Here is a 20,649-nt window from a genome sequence, read left to right on the forward strand (position 1 = left end):
AGATAACCACAATGGCCCACTTCATACATGACCTGTATACAAGAACTGTGTGCCCCAGCACGCTTATATACACTGAGGCCAGGATAATTCTCTAGAGGAGGAGAGCACAGTGGGAAAACATGTTACCATGTACAATACAGTGAAACAAAACAAGGCTGCTGGGGCTGAGCTGTCTCAGGGCTAAATGCTAGACTCCAAATAGGAATATTTGCTTAAGATGGGGAGTGTGATAATACAGCTTCAACATTAAACAGTTTTGTTCTTTAGGGTTTTTTTTCCCCCTTTCTGTTTCACCAAGACAAACCCTTTCTCCCTGTAGATACATTATAACAACCCGCCATGGTAATCTCATTAAAAGGAAACCATTCGGTCTCAGTTATGTCTACGTAGTGACTGAAGGGTGCTTGTTACCTCATGACTCTGTGGTCGTAGTCCAGCTCATGGATTTCGTCGTTGTAGGAGTGTCTGTAGTTCTCAGTCCTCATGGGATACTGGTGCATGGAGGCATTGGGCTGGGAGGTGGTGTAGTAGGGAGGCGGGATGCTGTTACTGGTCTCACTGCGGTAGTCGCTGTCCCTGTCGTCCACGGCGCTGTCTGGGTCCTCGTCTGTTCACACAAAACACAGCGGGAGACGGGATGAAGTGACAAGACGATGATGGGTCAGAATTGTATTATAAAGTATTTGTATAGTGTATAGGGGGCACAATTGCGTGAAAAAAAACATAAATAAATCAAGCAAATAAAAACATACACTACTTTTTTTTTATAATAATGGATGTTCTAAAGCTCCCTTTATACAGTAGATACCTGATACTTTCTCATAGATAGTGGTTTTATTTGCATCTTTACTACAAAGAACATTATCCATTTACTGTCTTATAGTACTTCTTTCAATTCTAGTGTGTTTTAGGATAATTTTATCTGTAAATTAAAATATAATCATTGTATAATGTACTGTATAGATATTATATAATTTTAATATCGGGGCATAAAAAAATCACCTACGCACCAGTCGCTGCTGCTTGTTAAACTACACGATAATAACTGAAGGCAACTCAGATGAGTGTATCAACATTTTTATCAACTCAGATCTTCTAGCATCTGGACTTTGGTGGCACAACAGTAAAACAATGTTCAGTAATAAAATCAACCTGAAAGTATAAAAAGTGAGGGGGACATATCCCCCCCCATCACTAGTGGAAATTACGCCCTTGGAAAAACTGATATTTATCTTCACCAAACACCACCAGAGATTCATTTACTGTAACTTCACTGATTTGTATTCTTCCAGCTCATCAGGAGAATATGGATATGAGGTGAAAGGAAGTTCAGAGAGGACGCGTGGGGAAAAAAAATATATTTTCATGGCAGCTTATGGTCTCTGAGGAAAACTACACAAGGAGATCATTACATTAAGTGAGACATGGACAATAAATACAGAATCACGCCATTAGCAGAAGCACATGAAAGAAACTTACTTTGCTGATCCCCCCACAGACTCCAATTACCTGCAAGGAGATAAAGGGTTGGGGAAACCAAATTAGGTTTGGGCCACACATTAAACACATCAGCAGTCCACAAAACTGGGTAAGCAAACTAGCCCTGAGAAATATGTGTTTTAAAATGTAAATGTGTGTGCAGAGGGTCCAGAAATGAGTGTGTATGTACATGTCTGTGAGTAAAGAAAAGCACAAGGCCAGATGCTACTGGCCTTGCTGCTCAGTAACTAAGAACAGAAAATTACACGTGCTGTTATCATCTATACACACACAAGCATCACGCCACCATCCAACCCTTCTGTCCACAGATTTAGTGTATACTATACACACTTGCTCCCTGTGTCATCATCACTATACAGACAGACAGACAGACAGACAGAGTGGTGTGTGTCTGAAAGCCCATCGTATGTCAGTTCACATTCATCACACATCGCTTGCATGCATGATTCATCACATCAGCTTTCCTCCCTTCCTCCTACACTTCATCTATCAGCCTCATTTCTACCTCCAGTCTAGTCTCGTTTTGGAGCAGAGGGGGTGAGGGCAGGGGAAATAAGGAGGCATAAAAAGGACACAGTGGGGGAGAGCACAAGAGGAGGTCGACGCAGAAGTGGCTTATGACACTCACAGCACTGTGTGGTTGGTGCATGCAGTGGTCGCTCCTGTTCTTCTTGATAGGCATACTGAGGCGGGGGGAAAAAACAACATCTTAGAAAATAAGACCCAGCACTTTTTGTTTTGTTTTCACAAAATTGCTGGTAAAAATATATTGACTCTGTAATTCTGCTGTTATTGGCAGTCACGTAGAATTAGAGCGAGTATGGTAAAGGAAGAAAGAGGTGGAAAGGAAACACAGAGTATGAAAGGGGTTATGAAAGAAAAAGGAAGGAATAAATAGATAGATGAGGAAATATAAATGACTATAGATAGATATAGATGCTGCAGAGTGATGTGGAATGTGGAGTCAAGTTCTTACGTCTTGATCTCTCATGGCATTTAGTTGTTCAAGTTTCTTGGCCCAGTATCTGGCCTCTTCCTCAGGAATGTCTGCAGCAAACATACAAACACACAACATGATCCTCTACTCAGCACATACAATTCATGTCTCTCTGTATAATTATTGCAACAGAACCATAGAGCAATGAAATGAATTCATTTTAAAGCCATGGCAAAAGTATTAGAAAGTAATAGATCTCAAGTAACAGTGCTAGATGTAGTGTTAGTACTATAGTAGTAGCAGTAGCAACAACAGCATATGTAGTAAATGTAGTATTATTGGGACTAGCCGTACTAGAGGTGGTACTAACAGTAAAAGTGATAGTGGTTGAGATAGTAGTTGCATGTTGAAGTCACGATACTAATACTAGCAACAGTAGAAATGGTACTTGTTTTTTTACATTGTATTGAAACATATGTATATATCCAAAATCTAGCACTTATAAATGAAACAATTTACAGAATTAGGCACGTAGGATAAATATAACTATGATGAAAGGCCAAACCTAGAGGCAGTTCAAAGCGGGTGTCAAGCAGCAGCCTGTGAAAGGTTGGGTCTTTGGTTCCACAAATCTCATTCTCAGCCATGATCGCATTGGAGTCCAGGGTCAGCCACTGGCCTGGACCCTCCTGGAAAAGATAGAGGAAGAGGGGCAGAGAAATATGACTTAGACTATTCTTACTGCATGATAAATGTGCCGTTTGGCATGCGAAATCTGCAAATTGCCTCACAGTGACAACACGACTCCTGGAAGTCACTTCCCTTTGCCTCTGTTCACTGAGATAATTACTGCACATAACCCCCCTGAAACCCCAACTTGTCATTTTTACATTTCTGTTTATATATGGAATAAAAAAACGTAGATACAATTAGTGAGCTTTAGAGGTGTTAGCAGACGTATTTTTTTTAATGATGCAGTTCCTGACAGAAATCTGACGAGAACTCACTCGATCATCTTGAAATAAGGGAATGTGTCCACTTCTTAGTATTAAGTGGCTTATTTAACCAATTCCAATTCCATGTGCAAAAATAACAAGTCTGAATGTGACATTTTTTTTATTGATTATGCCAAATACAGTATATTTCACAAAGGTAACAGGAGGTGTGCTAAATTATTGAGCAGGACAGCATTATTAATGAAAGCAGTAGGCAGTTGAAAACGCTATCAACAAATACTGAAACAATAAAAGTAAAACATAATACTGGATAACAATGCTAACCACTTTGAAAACAAAATACACACTTTCTATGAAGCTAAAATATTACTTTCCCACAGTGACTTGTTTATAATATCCACGATTACGACAACAATTTATCCCTTGCTTCTTTAATACATACTGTTTAGTTACTATTTGTATATTTCAAATACAGGAACACGTAGCAGCTATTGATCTGCACATAGCAACTGTGTTGTGTGAAAAGTCCCTAAAGTAAACATATTTAGATATAATAATAAAAAACTCAAAACACTGCAGGTTTCACATAATGGCCTTAATTAAACATTAAATGTTACATGTTTTCATAACTTGTATGTTGATTAGGTTATTTATTTTAATAATTGCATTCATTCATCACTCAGACTGGAATATTGGTTAAATGTACAGTAATGTAGCTAATAAAACCTAATGCTGGGAACCAGAGAGAGAGAGAGAGAGAGAGAGAGAGAGAGTCTACCTCATTGGACTGCCGTATGTTGCTCAGGGGGATCCATAAGGTGCCCACCATGGTGTCCCAGATCAGCCCTTTATTCCACACCTCCACTGTTAGGCCTAGATCCAGGCGGTTTATTTCACTGCTCAGCAGAAAGAGGAAGAGGCGGATTAAGGAAAGAAAACAGCAGAGGGAAGGGAGTAAAATTATACAACGTTAGAAAAAGGTGAGTGAAGACAGGGTTGTATACAGACACCTCACTGCACAGAGGCCTTTCAACAGAAATACAGTCTATGCACTTAAATCTGGTGATGGATATGCACTGGGATTCAATCTGCAGAGGGAAATGAGTCATTTAGCATGAAGATAGAAAGAGTAGGTGACTGTCTACTAGGCTGCCGGCAGGATAGAAGAGAGAGCACAGATAGACACAGACAATAGCAAGAGAGACTACCTATATTTCTGTATGACAAACAGCAGTGCACTCTATGATTCATTTTTCCATCAGGCACCACTCATAAAGGTCTGGACTAGTTAGGATTTGTAAAGTGATTACAAATCTGACTGGCAGGTTATCAGCCCACTAAGCATCTCTCATTGTCAAGCAATGCCTCTTCTCAAGCCCACTGGCTGTTTTAAGTGAAAACCTAATAATAACCGCAGCGTTTATATGGAAATACATCTTTCTGTTTCCTTGGGAGCCAAGGGGGTTATCTGGAAAATGGATGAATATGCTGTTTTGTTTGGAAGACATGGCTGTAGTAGACTAAATATAAAAGCGGTATCTGTTGTGTTGTGAAACCCTCTACACTTGGTGTGTGAACTCTGCTGGAGCAGGTGTTATAATAACAATAAACTTTATTTCAATAAACGTTATGTCATCCCCTCACTCTTCAAAGGAAAAAATGAGGAATAGGGTGAAAAATAACTCCTTTTAGGAATTATAAATGTCACAGCTGACCCTGCTGCTCTGTGTTGCGCAACATCTGTGTACTGAACTGAGCCCCTGAGGTGACATCTCCATTCATGTGAATTGACAGGATTCATTCCTTATTTAATGCCTATGTTGAAACTATTTATATATATTCATATGGACTTGCATCTGCCAACGGATATTGACATTAGATGTAGATTTTTTGGAACTTTGTCAAACTAAATGTACGACCATAATAGCAACAGCAAATATATTGCACTCTTGAAATACCTTTAAGTTGAAAAACATTCATGTCTTGCATGAAAGTCCATTTAATGATAGTTTCACTCTTTGAGAGTAAAACGATATGTTCAAACTAAAAAGCTGCTGTGGCAGCAGAGCCAGAGCTTGGAGAACAATTAGCAGAGAGCTTAATACTTAAAAGAGTATTTCACTGGTTCAGCATTGCACTGCTTTAACGTTGTCACACTCACAATAGACAGTTAAAAGTGTGATCAAAATCAATGCAGCAGAACCAGACAACCATGACTTTTTGGGTCCACGGGAAGGTGAAGAGAGAAGGCTCATTGCAGTACAGGTGCTTTTAAAGGAAAAGGCAGTGAGGGGAGAAAGGGAAAGAGGAGGAAGACAAGTTGGTGAAGAAGAAGATTAGGGAATGTAGTAAGAATGTCGAAAATGTGCAGCAAAGACTGTCCCCCAATTAGGCAACATTGTACAGGCAGATTTACAGAATAAGACAGGGGCTAAAAGAGGGAAAGACATAGCAAGATAAAAGGGGGCAGAAGATGTGAGAGAGGGCAAGAAGCACTCACAACATGAAGTCCTGCTCCCAGCATGGCTGACTGCCACGCACAGCAATGGTTGTGCTCTTAACATTCTGCACCTTCAGGGTCACGTATGTGTTAAATTTCTCTGTAAAAAAGTAAAATACAAAAACATTGGCCATGCTACTGTGTGCGTGTGTTTATATGAAATAACCTGATTTAGGGTCACAACTCACCTTGGGGTCCATCGAGCTTGGCTTTCTTCACTGCAAGCAAATTGAGAAAACATAGAAGGAATTAGTCTCACTAGAAAAAGTGAGTTCAAATATCAAATTTGCGAACCTGACAGTTTTCAAAGATTTCACATTTTCATGCTGCAAATATAACATTCAGTGAACCCTAAAAGGCTTTTCTCAGACCTAGGGTTACACTGTGATGGGACTTATACAGTCCAGGCAGGCCTCTGCCTGTAACTCATGTGCATGAAAGTATCAGTTGGCAGGTGATTGACAGGAGCCTGGCATTTTAGAGAGAGGAGGGGGGGGGGCAGTCTTTCATATTTCTCAATATGAAAGACTGCATCCATTCAGCAGGAGATGTCAGGGTCTCTGAGTCAGAGGGCCAGAAGGACAATCTGTTTGTGCAGGTGAGAGTAAAAGCTGATGCCATGGAGGAGAGCGGTCACATGCCTTGTCCTCTCTGAATGATGTATGTGTATGTATGACAACAGGGGGTGCTGGATAAAAGACAGAGCAGTGCTGCTTTATGTCTCACACAGTAGATGAGGCTCTGCTGAGGGGCCACTGCCAGCAACTCCAAGCAGGGACCTCTGGAAGTACTAGACTGACTTTTAAAACCACAGTGACGTCAATGGGCTATTCATTATTCAATCAATCCGGCACCCTGCCGATTCCCAGCATCCCTATGTTCAGCAGTGAGGTATTAATATTCAGAGCTGTGTTTTTTTGTTTTGTTATTTTCTTATCCCTGCCTCTTTTCACTGATGTTACATGTCAGGAAAGAAATAAAGGGAATAAGCATAACTAAAAAATCAATCTATTTGGGCCTCAACAGCAAGCCCATAAACATTCTCTGAGCATGTGGCTGCAAGAAGAATGGCTTTATAATGTATGACCTACAGTCTAACTCTCTAAAATAGAAATAACTAAATAAATAAACACCCCCTCTTCTTATTCAAAAAGCATAAAAATGAAGGTAGCAAAAGTGATGCTGACAAAGAAACACTGAATATTTTCGTAGTCAGTGACTATAATCATTGTTGACAAATTGGCTTCTAAAAATAGCTTCACCCCAGCAAACCCTTGGGATAATGTATTCACTTAAATATTGTTCTGATTCGTGAGGCAAGTGGCGGAGTAAGTGGTGTGGAGGAGTGTGTGCTTCGTAGCCAACTTCAAAGTAAAATCCACATCCTGATACTTAAGCTGCTGACAAGGCAGTCACACCGAAGTGGTGAGGACGGTTCTTTTCCATGGAAACCCTGAATTTACATTTGACAAAGAGGCATTTAAATGAGTTATTTCTTTGCTTTAATAGACAGTATATGACAGATGCATCTTGGCACTGCTGCCGACTCTCTCTCTCTCTCATACATTGTGCTCTCCTCACCATCAACCAGACAGTCATCGGTCCTCTCTCTCCCTCTCACTTGCTCTCACAAGCTCCCCCTGCCATGTGGCCAGTATGCACGTGTGCTCCCTTTCTATCTCTTTCTCTTGTGCTCCATTAATCTCTCAGTGCAGTCGGATGCGGGCAGAGCTAGCTGCATCCCCAACTCTAAAAATAACCACGCAGTGTGACAGGGATGAGGGGTGCCGGAAAGGGGTGCATGCGCGTGTGTGTGTGTGTGTGTGTGTGTGTGGGGAGAAAGTGAAAAAAAAAGGGTTACATATATGCAACCCATCAACAGAAAATGTTGGAGGAGGAATGAAAGGAATTGCAATTACAGAATTTGATGTTCTCTTTCTTTGGGGTATATTGGACAAAAACATTTACTCACGCCCCGGTGCGGACGACCTAAAGGGGCTTTTTATTTCCTGATGTTTTCCAATCAATAACTTTCCAGGAGCCTACAATTCAGAGCAACTCTACGGACACCAGGAATAACAATATAAACCGGCAGACAAGGAATGCAGTGAAGAAAAATCTAAAGATTATGACAAAAAAGAGCAATGACTCATGAGCACAATTAAGTGAAAAACAGTGTGTGAGAGTGTCCTCTGCCAAATCAAATTCGGTCACACACCTGCAGTATACCTTGGGAAATATATCAATGACACCGATTAGAGTATGACTGCTATAAAAGTATGCAATGGTAGTCACTGATGATTGGAAACTCCTCTCATACACACAAATTAAAACCTGTGAGAAACATTATAATCGGAAAAAGGTGCAACATACAAAGACAATGCAGACTTTAAGCATCTGCCCTAAAACATTTCAGAGAATATATACAGTATATAAACAGTATATAAGTAGCCTTGGAATCATTAACCGTAGAATATGAATGCTACAGTATATCTACTGTATATATTTCCATTGAAAAAACAATTGATCTTTCTTTGCTTCTAACTATTACCAGACTCCCAATAACCTTAGTCATTATTACAGTAATGCAGTAGTGTGTTTGAAATGGTAATAAGACACAGTAGCCAATAATGGTTTGTTGCTAAATTATGTTCATTTCTAATGTTGGACTTTCTGACTTCTTTTTCAAAAGATCTCCCCTAATGGTCTGCATGCATATGTAAATAGTCTTAAATAGATGTTTGGATAATGCCTTAATGAGAGAAGGTGACAGTAATGAGGATGTCCTCTCTTGGCTCACTCTGTTATAAAGTTATAAGGCATGAACTGGCATCCCGCTACAGGGGGTGACAGTAAGAGGATGGTTGCCAGATCTGAATATGCTTATTCCGCTTCTATGGCACAGGCTATCATTTCAAAGACTACATCTAACATCACGAGACATGGAAGTAGAGCATACACATGTATCTGACCAGGCAATGCCATATCTACTGCTACTGCAATGTTTATAAGCCCCACTTATGTTACTGTGCAGCTCAAGGTGAACCGCCATGCTCATCATTCTATTTTATTTTTCATTCTTCTCACAGCCACCGTGGAAACGTATATATCAATATAAACCTAGCTGCAGGCCTATAACAGAGTGTGTAGAAACTGATGACAAAATGCCAGCAGAGACCTAAAATACCATTGTGGTTGCTATGCCAACAAAGCCTCAGGACATAAAGGGACCACCAACGAGCCTGGATCTCAATCCTGACATCTGTGCAATAAGCTCTAGCTCTGGTGTCAACAATATAGCAGCCTCTTCATACACACTACAAGCCTGCTCCAACCTCTCTGTGAATCTAAAGAAGAAGCCCGAAGGAATCACTTTTCCATCTTTCCCTCACCGCTCCCCGATAAATCAGGCACCGTATTTATCAAGTGTCTCAGAGAAGGAAATGAGCCCAACCTGGCCCAAAATTCTCAGAGTGCATGGTGCTAATTTTAGGCTCTATTACAGAGTTGTTATTAACTGTGCAACTTTGGAAACTCATTGAGGATTCAGGAGAGCTGCAGATCAGTTTTTTAATATGTTGAATGAATGCTGTAACAACATGAACTTCATTTAAAGGTTCTGAGAGTTGTAAAACACAAGGAGAACTTCTCCTTGCTAAGAGGCAATGTAAAAAGAAATTAAGCATGTTTAATCCTTAGGAAACTTTAAGCATGGTTCTGGGATCTGGGGATGACCAGAGGTTGTTGAGAAGGTTACATGAGATGACCAGGATAATGGTGTTTGCATAACGTATCCAGTTGTCTTTTGCAAATTGATGTAATTAAATTTAAAGCTGTCAAAAGGACTCGGATTAATTAGAAGAAACAATGTCTTAATAAATGGAGGTATTCAGTCTTTTGATTCTAATTGGAGGTCCTGATACAGGTTTTTTTTTAAAGTAATTGTGTGCACATCCCACCTTCTGGCAGGTGCAGGACAAATGAAAAGTACTTAAAGCGAAACAATGTGATGTCCGCAACACTGCTTTAAACTCCCTAATTTAATATAAATGCAATGTTTCGACCCTTCCCAGTAGGGTCGAAACATTGCATTTATATTAAATATGGGAGTTTAAAGCAGTGTTGCGGACATCACATTTTTTCGCTTTAGGTCCTGATACATAACATGTAGGGAAACCCCAACTTCACCAATTAAAAACAACGTAGCTTACATGATATTCTCTTATTACAGTGAGAGACATCAGTGACATTTAAGGGCTTATCACTGATTCACCGATAAGCCACTGAATGTGAATGCTGCAACCGATCGCGTGGCTTAAAGAAAGGCTTCCTGCCTCGGGACTACAGGTGAAAATTAGCATGTATGCTATAACCTGGCTCATTTACAGTCTGTACAGAAATGTTAGATTGTTCATTAATGTGCACTGTCCCGAATAAATAAATAAATTAATTAATTAATGATTTTTAATCAAAACGCTTTCCCGTTTTTTGACATGAATCAAAAAACACCCCACGCTTCTGTCACACGGGGGGAAACTGATAGTGGGTTACATCTTGTTTTACTATGTTTGACAGCGGCTGCCACAAAAGCATACCCCTCTTCCGTAAATCGATCCGGTTGTAGGAATGGCAGGTTCGTATAAAATGAGCCCAAGCTGTGATCCATTGAAATATTTCAGGGTAAATAATAGTGAAAAAAGAACTTAGATTAGAAATATGATATAATACATCCAAAGGTGGTGTAAAGTATTCGCCTTATTATTGGGATTTGCTTTAAATAGCGTGGCAAATAAAAAAAATTAAAAACTATTAACGGATGGATCGTTATCCTTACACGTGAATCCCTAAAAGCAGTAACGATCAGACTTAGAGCTATTTAAACTGCTCACACCAGCAGGTCGAGGAAATTCACAGCAAGTCGTGCCAAGACATGGATTGTAGTTACCTTACCTCCAACACACAGCAATGACATTTCTTATATGCGCCTTTAGTACAGGGTCCAGCTTCTTCACCAGCGTCCGTAGCCTAATTGAGCAAATTTGTGCAATATAAAGCCTGGGAATGAATCGTTGGGCAGGAGATGAAGGAGCCTGCCGTCGCTGGCAGAGGCGGGTCCTGGCAGGGGCTCGTTAGCCTGACAAAAATGAAAATCTTCACACTTCGAGAGTTAACGCCAGCGTCGCAATCCTATCTGTATTTTAATGGCGTGTCTGTCTAAATTTGAGACTCTTTCCGCCACTTCTCTCTCAGCTTTCCACTCCCCAACACACAGCCATCTTGTTCAGCTTCAGCCCCGCCGATGCGTGGACAGCTCCTGGCAGTGACGTCAGAGCGGTGGTGGAGGTTGAGATGCTGAAACACCTGATTATTGGCCTCTCCCTCTTTATTTTCAACACATTTCTTAAAAAACATCTTCAGCAATCCTCAGATAATATCACATTATCAACATGTTGGTATTCAGTGAAGGATTTTATGATAATTGATTTTGTCAATACCCAGCCAGCCCTACTTCTAAGGAAACACTAGGACTGGGTAAATGACTTGGCAGTGAACCAGTTAAAGAACATTCATCTTCACATACACCAGTGTTTCTCAAAGTGTGTGGCGCGCCCTTACAGATATTTGCAATAAATATTCAGTTTAGGTATTAAATGTTAAAACGGCTTGCCACAGCCCGCTGGGGCGCCAGTGACCTGGGGAAAATGTGATGCGGAACTAATGTTTTGACGTCGGAATCATTTTCACGGTGGAACAGTAGTTTTAGAGATGCACAGGTTCTCTTAACACATCCATGGTCGACCCAGCAAAGCAGCGTTCCCAATAAATTAGAAACATTGTGTGCAATAACCCCCCAATCCCTTCCTTCATGTCTGAAAACTCTGGCAGCTGACAGTAGAATACCCAGATTAAGAAGACACTTACATTACACAACATTACATTGTTGTGAGAAAGCCCCTGTCTGGCGGACCTAACGAGCGCTGACGTCATCACAGGCAGTGCCCGCGTGCACAGCTAATGGAGCAGAGCAGCGAAGCAAATTCCAGACACTTCTGAGTTTCTTCTGAGAGTACAGAATACAGAAATAGCTGAATAGAGGATTTGTCCTACACCATTAACCTCTAGCTGTTCCTTGGTGTGACCGACTCTCCAATTGTCAAACTTAGTCGTGTTTCAGTGTGCTGCATATTGACAACAGGCCACACCACCTTCATCCTTCCAGTTAAAATAACACACCAACAACCAAACTGATATAACCTTTAACCAGATTCAAGACTTTTTCCCAGTATGGGCCAACAGCTCCCCCTGCAGGAACACAACATCCGCTGTATCTTTATAGACTCACAAAAAGGCCTATTTTGCCAGTTGCCTCTAGTTGTAGCCAGCCTTGCATATTTAAGGAGGGGAAAACAAGTTGTTACCAGCCACGACTGAGGCGCTGGTATTGTTTTCACCTTCTGAGCGTGTGTGTGTGTGTGTGTCTTTCTGTCTGTCTGTTCATAGAAAAATGTGGTGCTGGAGACACCTACTGTTGCCGGAACTACCACAAAGGCAGATTTGAGTACTTTGCCAGGTGTTGATATGTCTGTGGGCAGATTTTGTCACTGTGATATCATTGCAACCCTGCATGATGCATTCACAAAACTTTACAGGTGTGTAGTTGAGATCAAAATGAAGGCTGAGTTTGAAGATGGGTGTTGTCCGAGCGAGGTTGCTGGAGGTAGGGGGTTAGGAACTAGGGAAGGGGCCTCACCACTTTACAGCCCTGGCCCGATTTGGCGTCGTGGGCGGATGGTGTGATCCCATCGCAATATGGTCTCTAGTTTTGTAATTTAACTTTAAGTTGAGATGGGGAAATTTAAATAATTAGACATGTCTCATAACAAGTTAAAAAATAAAAAAAAAGCAAAATTGCACACATTCACCTTTTGTTGGAAACGTTTTCAGTATGGTTTAATGAATATTTCAGAAAATACAAATATACTTCACAAATATATAATATTCTGACAAGTGAAACTGCTTGTCCATTCAACAACCTGCCATTATCAATGTAAATGCAAACATGTAAACCCCAACATTTCATTGTCACCCTTTTCAATTTTATTTGTTTTTCATGCATTATAAAAAAAAAATAAAAAAAACCCCCACTACATACACATTCCCCACCCATTAAATGGCATTTATTGTGAACTATTATTTAGGCTTGGTCACGGGCCTGTAGGTAACTGCTGATACTACACACTAGGGTTAGGGTCAATCCAATTTGACTTAATTATAGCAGTTCAGAGGATAAAATTACATAATACACTTTAATGAAATTCCTGAACTGTAAACACCCTCAACACCGCCACACAGATTTACATTCACAAAAACTCATGTGTATGAATACACATATTAATAAAGAAGAGGCATGTAGACATGGACTGTGTGTGTGGTGTTTTGACGTGTTTGTACCCTTGAGAAATCCACATGCTCTGTTGAATGGCACTGACTTGACCTGATACCACCGAGCCTGTCCCGTGTCCCTCTGATGCAGGAATGAAAGCGTCTCCAGCTGGAGTCTCCTCATAACTTCTCACTGACAATGAATTAAAGCATGCAGTTACAAAAAAAAGAAAAGATTCAGACATAAATATAACCTATGGCTTTTCGAGACTTAAAAGTTAAGACTTGTAAACAAGTTACATGGAAAATCATGTTGGACTCAGGTCCAATAATAATGTGGATAATAATGAATGTTTTCTAAAACAATTAGATAGATTTGTATTGATCCCAAAAAAATGGGAAATTCCAGTATTGCAGCAGCAAAATATCAGACACACAGCACACATACAGAATATACAATGATGGGATAGGATACAGTATACATGAAATAATAACAGGATAGAATATAAGAACAAATAATTTAAAATATATACAAGTTGGGAATAAAATGTACAACTGTTTAACTAGTATTGATAAAGCTGTAGATAAACCCATTGTGCACTTAGTGCAGTTGTGATGTATATGTGTCTTATCTAACACTCAGTGATGAAGTGTTAAAAAGTTGGAATTGCCTGTGGTAGGAATGATTTCTTGGCTCGTTATTGATATTAGTTACCTGTCCACATGAGAAAGGACTTCACACAGCTGGGTGAACAGTGCACGATGCTTGTGAGGGTTTCCCTCCAGCACTCCACTGAGACGACTTAGGTATGAGTCCAGGTTCCCATGAGATGCTGTCTCACCTGTACCTGTTCAGAAAAGTCACAGATGAATGAAATCCACACATCCTCTCAAGGTGAAATATCATGGAATTGAAGCACTGATATGGCAATCCAATTCTTAGGAGATTTGGGGTTCTTCGAAGTATTAATGAATATTCACTGTCGTTTGCACTGGTGGTCGCTAAAGAATGCTACCATTATCAATGCATTTATACTATAGGACTAAACAACATAAATCTACCATGAAAATATAACATAATAGCAGGAGATTTATCTAATATCCGTCTATCTATATTTATGCATTTCTCCTCTGACTAGATACAGCCAACTGATTGCTGACCTGGCAGGGGGACTGATGACAGACTGTTGACCAGTGTGTGTTTAATAGCCAGCAAATGTTGGTGAAGAGCGTGGGTTCGCTTCTCGTCCAGCCCCAGTTCAGCCTCCAGGCGCTCTTTGGCATTGTACATGTCCTTAATGTGTCGCTGAAGCACTGCATTCTGCTCCTCAAACTCAATGTTGGCCTTACGAAGCCGTCGCAACTCAGCCTCTCGAGCTGAAACCACAAAGAGAAATAAAACAGGATTTGATGAGAGCACAAGATAGTGTCTCACATGGTATGTTGGATGAAACTTACTTTACACTGTTAAAATATCCTATTAGCTAACAAAGTAATGTCTTAGCTTTAGTACCCATGTCATGTTAAATGGGTTTGTGATATATCAGAATGATCCTTTCCTGTTTTCATCTTCTCCGTTACCTTTGTTCTGATCGAGGAACTCCTCTGTGAAGATAGGGATGTCGAATCTGCTTGTTAGGTCAGAAGCCTAGAGGACATAATCAGCAAACGGACAACTTAGCAGTTTGAAATGAACGTGAAAATGACATTGCAGACTATAAAGTAATAAGATATGTATCATGGGCTCAACGCTAACTTTTTAAAGTGGTTGCCGGCTTGGCAACCAGGCATCAGCTTTTGGTTTGCCGAAATTGACAATACGGTTGCCATGTTTTAAACTGCCTATATTTGGAGCAATTCATTTCTTACAGTATGTAACTATACCACACATTGTAATAATGAAACAATGAGATAATGGCTTGCGATATAATTTCCCATCCCTCTCAAGTAGGGGTGCAACGGATCACAAAACTCACGGATCGGATCACTGTTTTGAGTCACAGATCAGATACATTTTTGGATCAGCACAAAAAAGGGGGGAATTTAAAATTTAAATTTTTATTAAAAACGTAATAACAATAACCTTTAACAATGACTACTGCTTTCACGAATAAATTGCATACGATACCGCAGTAAATACAGGGCCAGTATCACCGATACCGATACGTTTTAATAATTAAGGTTGATTCATCTTCAAAGTGCTAAATCTGAAGGAATTTTCATAACCTTAGTTAAGTGTTTTTGTTATTTTTCCTTTGGATTATTAATAAGTTAAAACCCAGGACAGAATTTTCATATGCTTGTATAAATTTGTTGTGTTACCACTGTATCTTACAGCCTTTTTACAAATTAAAACACACAGCGCTCCTCTTCCTCTCTGCCATTCGTCTGCCGTCTCAGGGCCGCCTGTGTGTGTGTGTGTGTGCGCTGCTGGCCGCCGCCGGGGCCTGGCTGCTTGCTTGCTTGTTTGCCTGGTGCCGCTGAGTCATGTGACGGTACAACATCAAATGACAAGAGGGGGGAGGAGGAGCAAAGTGTGCCTGCTCCGCGCTGTGGCAGGACTTGACCACATGAAAGCAGCGGCACCTACACAGACACAGACAGCCAGGTCACCTCTTTGATAAAACCGCAGCAGTGCATATTGGAGAGAAACTAAAACAAAAGTATCAATCTCGTTACACTGGTATTGATCAATATCAATACCAACGTTGGTATCAATATTTGGATCGATCCACCCACCAACGTTGTTATCGATATTATCGATATTTGGATCGACCCACCCACCACTAGTGACCAGTGCTAGTTTGTGTCTTTTAGCCCATAGCTTTAGCGTCAGACTGTTGTACGTCTGCTGTTGGAATCCTCTACAGTGAAATACAGTAACGCTTTTACACCGTTTAGCTGTCAGCATTTTAACCGTGTTTAATCCAGTTACTACTGTAGCTAGCGGTAGGCTAACGTTACCAGCTGTGTAACGTGTTATTAGTGTTTACTAGCGTGACATGCAGCGATGTTTCTGTTGCCTCTAACGTGGGTTTTGGAGCATCAGAGAGCAGCGCAGACATTTAAGAGGCACCCTAATTAGGCACCGAAATTCACGATGCTATTTCGTCCGGTATATATTAGCACCGGATTTTAAAATGCGCCGTTTACGTGAACAGAAAATTGCATTGCCTGTATCTTTTCACGACAATTGCGCGTGTGTGGAACGCGGTCGCACAGCAGCTGAAACGTTGTGTTGCGCACAACGTAGTGTTTCGAATTTACGGAGACAACCAAATAAAATATTGAGCTCTTTTGAAATAAATGTTCCAGTTTTGATTTGTTTTTATATATATATATATATATATATATATATATATATATATATATATATATATATATATATATATATATACTATATACATATATATATATATATATATACACACACACATATATATATATATATATATAAAAACACAAATATTGAACAGGTGGTTGCCAAAGGGGGCAACCAGAGACCACGAAACGGTTGCCAATTGACTCAATCTGGTTGCCAAGGGCGAACCTGGTATGGTTCATGTACCTTTGATACAGATGACTCTGAACTAGTACTGATGATGACTGATGGAGTGTCTTCTGAAAGAAAAAAAATGTATGTGCATATTACAGCTGACATGGCACAGAGTCATGATATGTTATATATTTGCCCTTGTGATGTGGTGTACATAACATTTCTGACGTAAATACAGCTCAGTGGTCACCTTTCTTGATCCTCTTGTCTTGTATCTTAGCACTGGTGATCTGATAGGCCTCAGTCTGCTGATATTCCTTCAGTTCCTGGGCATACTGCATCTTCTCCCGTTCCGCCTCATCCAGGTAGCGCTGTCAGTGCACAAATAATGTCGTGCTGCTTTACTGAGGGAAAAATTCGGTCTTGCAAACGGACAGGCGCTTGATTATTTGAAAACTTTTTTTTTTTTTTTAAAGCATGCTTCTTGGAAATTAGTCATGAAGTACATTTTATCATAAAAATGTTTGCCAGCATGCGCATTTCACAACCAGCAGGCTGAAAAACACTGCAGATGAGAAATAGCTTTAAAAAATAAAATCAAACAACATCTTTATGAAAGTAAACAAGACAGATGATGATGCTCCTTACAACAAAACTCACATACAGTGATAACACATGCAATGTTATTCTTGACTGGGGTTTGTGTGTGCAATTGTGAATACCAGCCCAATTTGCCCAGTAATAAAGCATCAATGAATACCCAGTACTCACAGTAATGTGTTGCACTGAATATACTATGTTAAACAATACATGTAACATTAATACTTGCAAAACTTGAATAACTACCTGTTTGTCATTCGGGGCTAATCGTGTCCACTCTGATCCAAGTCTCTTGGTGATTTCAGGGAAAGGCAAGTCAGGGTATCTGGCCCGCATATGTTCTCGGCGTTCATTCAGGAAGCGGACATATCCTGTTACTGGTGCCTTGGGACCGTTTGGTAGCACCTTCTTTCTTTTCTTTCCTTTTGGCCAGCCTCTCTTCTTTGGCTGCAGAGAGGGGAACACCACTTCCATGAAGGCAGGGGCTGCTCACTCATCTATGCTACTCATTCTTGATCAGTAGACTACCAACACTAGCCTACACACTAGGGTTGCAACTAACAGTTATTTTCGTTAATTATTATGCAGATTTTTTTCTTCTTCTACTAATCGTTTGGTCAGTAAAATGTCAACAAATAGGCAATAGATTGATTGTTTTGTCTGACCAAAGGTCTAAAACCCAAAGATATTTCATTTTCCATCATAGAAGACTAACAGGAGCAGCAAATATTCACATTTAAGAAGCTGCAGCCGGAATTATATGGGACGTTTTTTTCTCAAAAATTACTCTGATTATTATACTCTAACCTTCTACTATATACAGTCTAATACAACAACCACGTAATACATCCTACCACATGAAGGTTATACAGTTTCAGAGACATGTCATTTTTAATTGATGTTCATTATGGAGGTTCTAGTTAGTGGTGCTGTTGAATTATATTACATTTCTGTTTTATACACTGACACAGTCTGTCCTTGTTTTTTATGTTTCTACTATTCTGCTTAACTGACATTGTCATAAAGAAGCATGGAGCATGCTCAGCCAACCTACTCTGTAAAAATTAAATACATTTCTCAAAATGTGTCCAGACTTTTACCTGTAAGAAGGTCGGAATTATTGCTGGTTTGTTGTATTAGTGTGATTTATTTTTAGCTACCTAACAAAATGGGAAGTGAGTGTAAAGAGTTTAACTCCTTAACCAATATGCTCAGTTAAATATTTGGTTGCAAACCTTGAAAGCCTTATTCCTTCAGCTAAGGAGTGAAAATTAAAGTCATTTACAAAGCCGGTTGTTGATCCTGGTCAGATGTAACAGTACCCACCTCCTCTTGTGGTTGATCTGCTGAATGGGATGGTTTGGAGTGCTGCGATGCATCACTCTGCTCTTGTTTTATCCCTCCCATGATCTCCGTGGAATGGACTATGCACTTGTGAAAATGGGTCTTAATCCGTTAGGGTTATGCCGTTGGAAGAAGTCTGTGCAGAATAACATGGGAGAAGATGTAAAAAAAAAAAAAAGAACAGCAGTACATTTCAGCATTATTTTCCTCGCAGGGATTCCACTTCTTAAGCTAACCTGACTGCTAGCAGTTCAATGCGGCTAACGTAACTGTTCACACAGACACACATACACACTCACACACACAACGGACAATTTCCAGTTAAAAAGGTAATCCAAACTGCTGTTCTTCACAAAGAAATGTTGTATTGTGCATACAATAATGTTTAGTCATTCCGGACGATGGCAGTTTTATATAATTATTTCTACTTTTTTGGATAAACGTCTTCAACTCACCCGATAATGAGTGCCTCGGCCAAACAGGAAGAGAACCCTGCTTGCCTTCTGATTGGTCGGCACGGAGAGTCATGATTGGTTGGCTGGATATTCCCCTAACCCACCTAAAGGGACTAGTAGTAGAAGAACAAGTACCTCAAAATTGTATTTAAGTATAGTACTTGAGTAAATGTTAAAACGTTACTTTTACTAATGACCGTCCCTTATGATTTAAAACTATTTATGGAATCTCTGAAACGAATGAAAATCTAGAAAGCACAAAACGGCGTACTCAGTGTACTTAAAAAAAAAAAAAAGCCGTATTGATTTTCTTTTTGTTTATATTTTTACCGGAAGTGATCATTTCAGAATCAGAATCAGGTTTATTGCCATAGTAAGTTACGGTACACTTACAATGAATTTGCCTTGGTGGTTGGTGCATACATAAACAAACATATTTAACATTAGTATGAAATAAACAATACAGAAACAAATACAAAATAGCTGTTTAACATTGGAAAAGCAAAAAAAAAACATACAGTAAGTGCAATGGGCAGGTGTATAGTCCAGAATGGAGGTTAATGCAAAGTGTAGTGACTAAGTGGGGGGGAGGAAACTTTTTTTTATGTCGTGAGGTTTTAGTCCTGATGGACTGCAACCTCCTGCCAGAGGGGAGAGGTTCAAACATGTGCTATTATGTCTGTTTTGACGCCCTGAAGTGGACACTGTGGACACTATTTTGTTGTTCCATTGTGTGATTTTTGAAGGCACTATATAGTGAATGATTGTTTTCATTACAATTAAATATACAACGTCTACTGTTAGCATTACTTGTAATTAATTGCACAATATATTGTATAATACTATACCTGCACTGCTCATTATGTTACTGTGTTTATACTGCCCATACTGTATATCTTATTTATACACATTGTTAATACTGCTCATATTGTAGTCTATATATGTAGTGAATTAATATCACTTACTCTTTATTCCATATTCTATATTTTATTGTGTAAATTACTCTGTACTTTTCTGCTTTTTGCACTTCTGGTTAGATACTTAACTGCACTTCATTGTCTCAGTACATGAAGACAATGAAGCTGATATAGATATGCGTGATTTTTTATAGAGCCTCTGAAATGATAACATTAATTGATCTGTATAAAACATGACTGGTTGTTCTCTATCAAATACTTTTCTTGACAAGCAGGTCCTAATATTAATATGCATAGACAGATATTTATAAGCCTACAAATACATGATCACAAAAGTCTCACCCACTGATTCCAAAAAAAATAAAAAATGATGCAACAAAATTTGTCCAACCAAGAAAATTAAAAGATACTCAATTTATAATGATATGCAAATAAGCAATAAGCAAATCCTGTGGCCGTGGTATAAAACATGCAAACATTTGTTGAAAATGGTTAGTCCTAGCTGACACTTGAGCACAATTCGACTTGCTTCATTAGTACAGCTGTAGTTTCTGCATTGAA

General features: G+C 39.6%; 2 protein-coding genes across 3 annotated transcripts in view; both read right to left on the reverse strand.

Moving 5' to 3' along the window:
* The window catches only part of unc13a (unc-13 homolog A (C. elegans)), a 46,788-nt gene extending 35,605 nt beyond the window's left edge, over positions 1-11,183 (reverse strand). For both annotated transcript variants that reach the window (XM_078259224.1, XM_078259225.1), the window contains exons 1-9: positions 10,844-11,183; positions 6,082-6,111; positions 5,894-5,993; positions 4,172-4,289; positions 3,003-3,126; positions 2,477-2,547; positions 2,129-2,183; positions 1,480-1,509; positions 412-607 (exon numbers count right to left, since the gene is read on the reverse strand). In XM_078259224.1, the coding sequence (XP_078115350.1) occupies positions 412-607; positions 1,480-1,509; positions 2,129-2,183; positions 2,477-2,547; positions 3,003-3,126; positions 4,172-4,289; positions 5,894-5,993; positions 6,082-6,111; positions 10,844-10,865 (746 nt within the window). In that variant the 5' untranslated portion in view covers positions 10,866-11,183. The remainder of the gene's footprint in view (positions 1-411; positions 608-1,479; positions 1,510-2,128; positions 2,184-2,476; positions 2,548-3,002; positions 3,127-4,171; positions 4,290-5,893; positions 5,994-6,081; positions 6,112-10,843) is intronic.
* Positions 11,184-12,817: 1,634 nt separating this feature from the next.
* Positions 12,818-19,244, reverse strand: hmg20b (high mobility group 20B). Its single transcript, XM_078259226.1, is given in 12 exon segments — positions 12,818-13,469; positions 13,992-14,124; positions 14,438-14,653; positions 14,858-14,924; positions 16,845-16,897; positions 17,023-17,143; positions 17,619-17,819; positions 18,699-18,802; positions 18,805-18,840; positions 19,018-19,044; positions 19,047-19,058; positions 19,172-19,244. Coding segments are annotated over 12 exon segments (1,056 nt in total). The 3' UTR covers positions 12,818-13,456.
* Between the last annotated feature and the right edge of the window lie 1,405 nt (positions 19,245-20,649).

This window comes from Sander vitreus, chromosome 9 (assembly GCF_031162955.1).
Source record: "Sander vitreus isolate 19-12246 chromosome 9, sanVit1, whole genome shotgun sequence".
Taxonomy (NCBI): domain Eukaryota; kingdom Metazoa; phylum Chordata; class Actinopteri; order Perciformes; family Percidae; genus Sander; species Sander vitreus.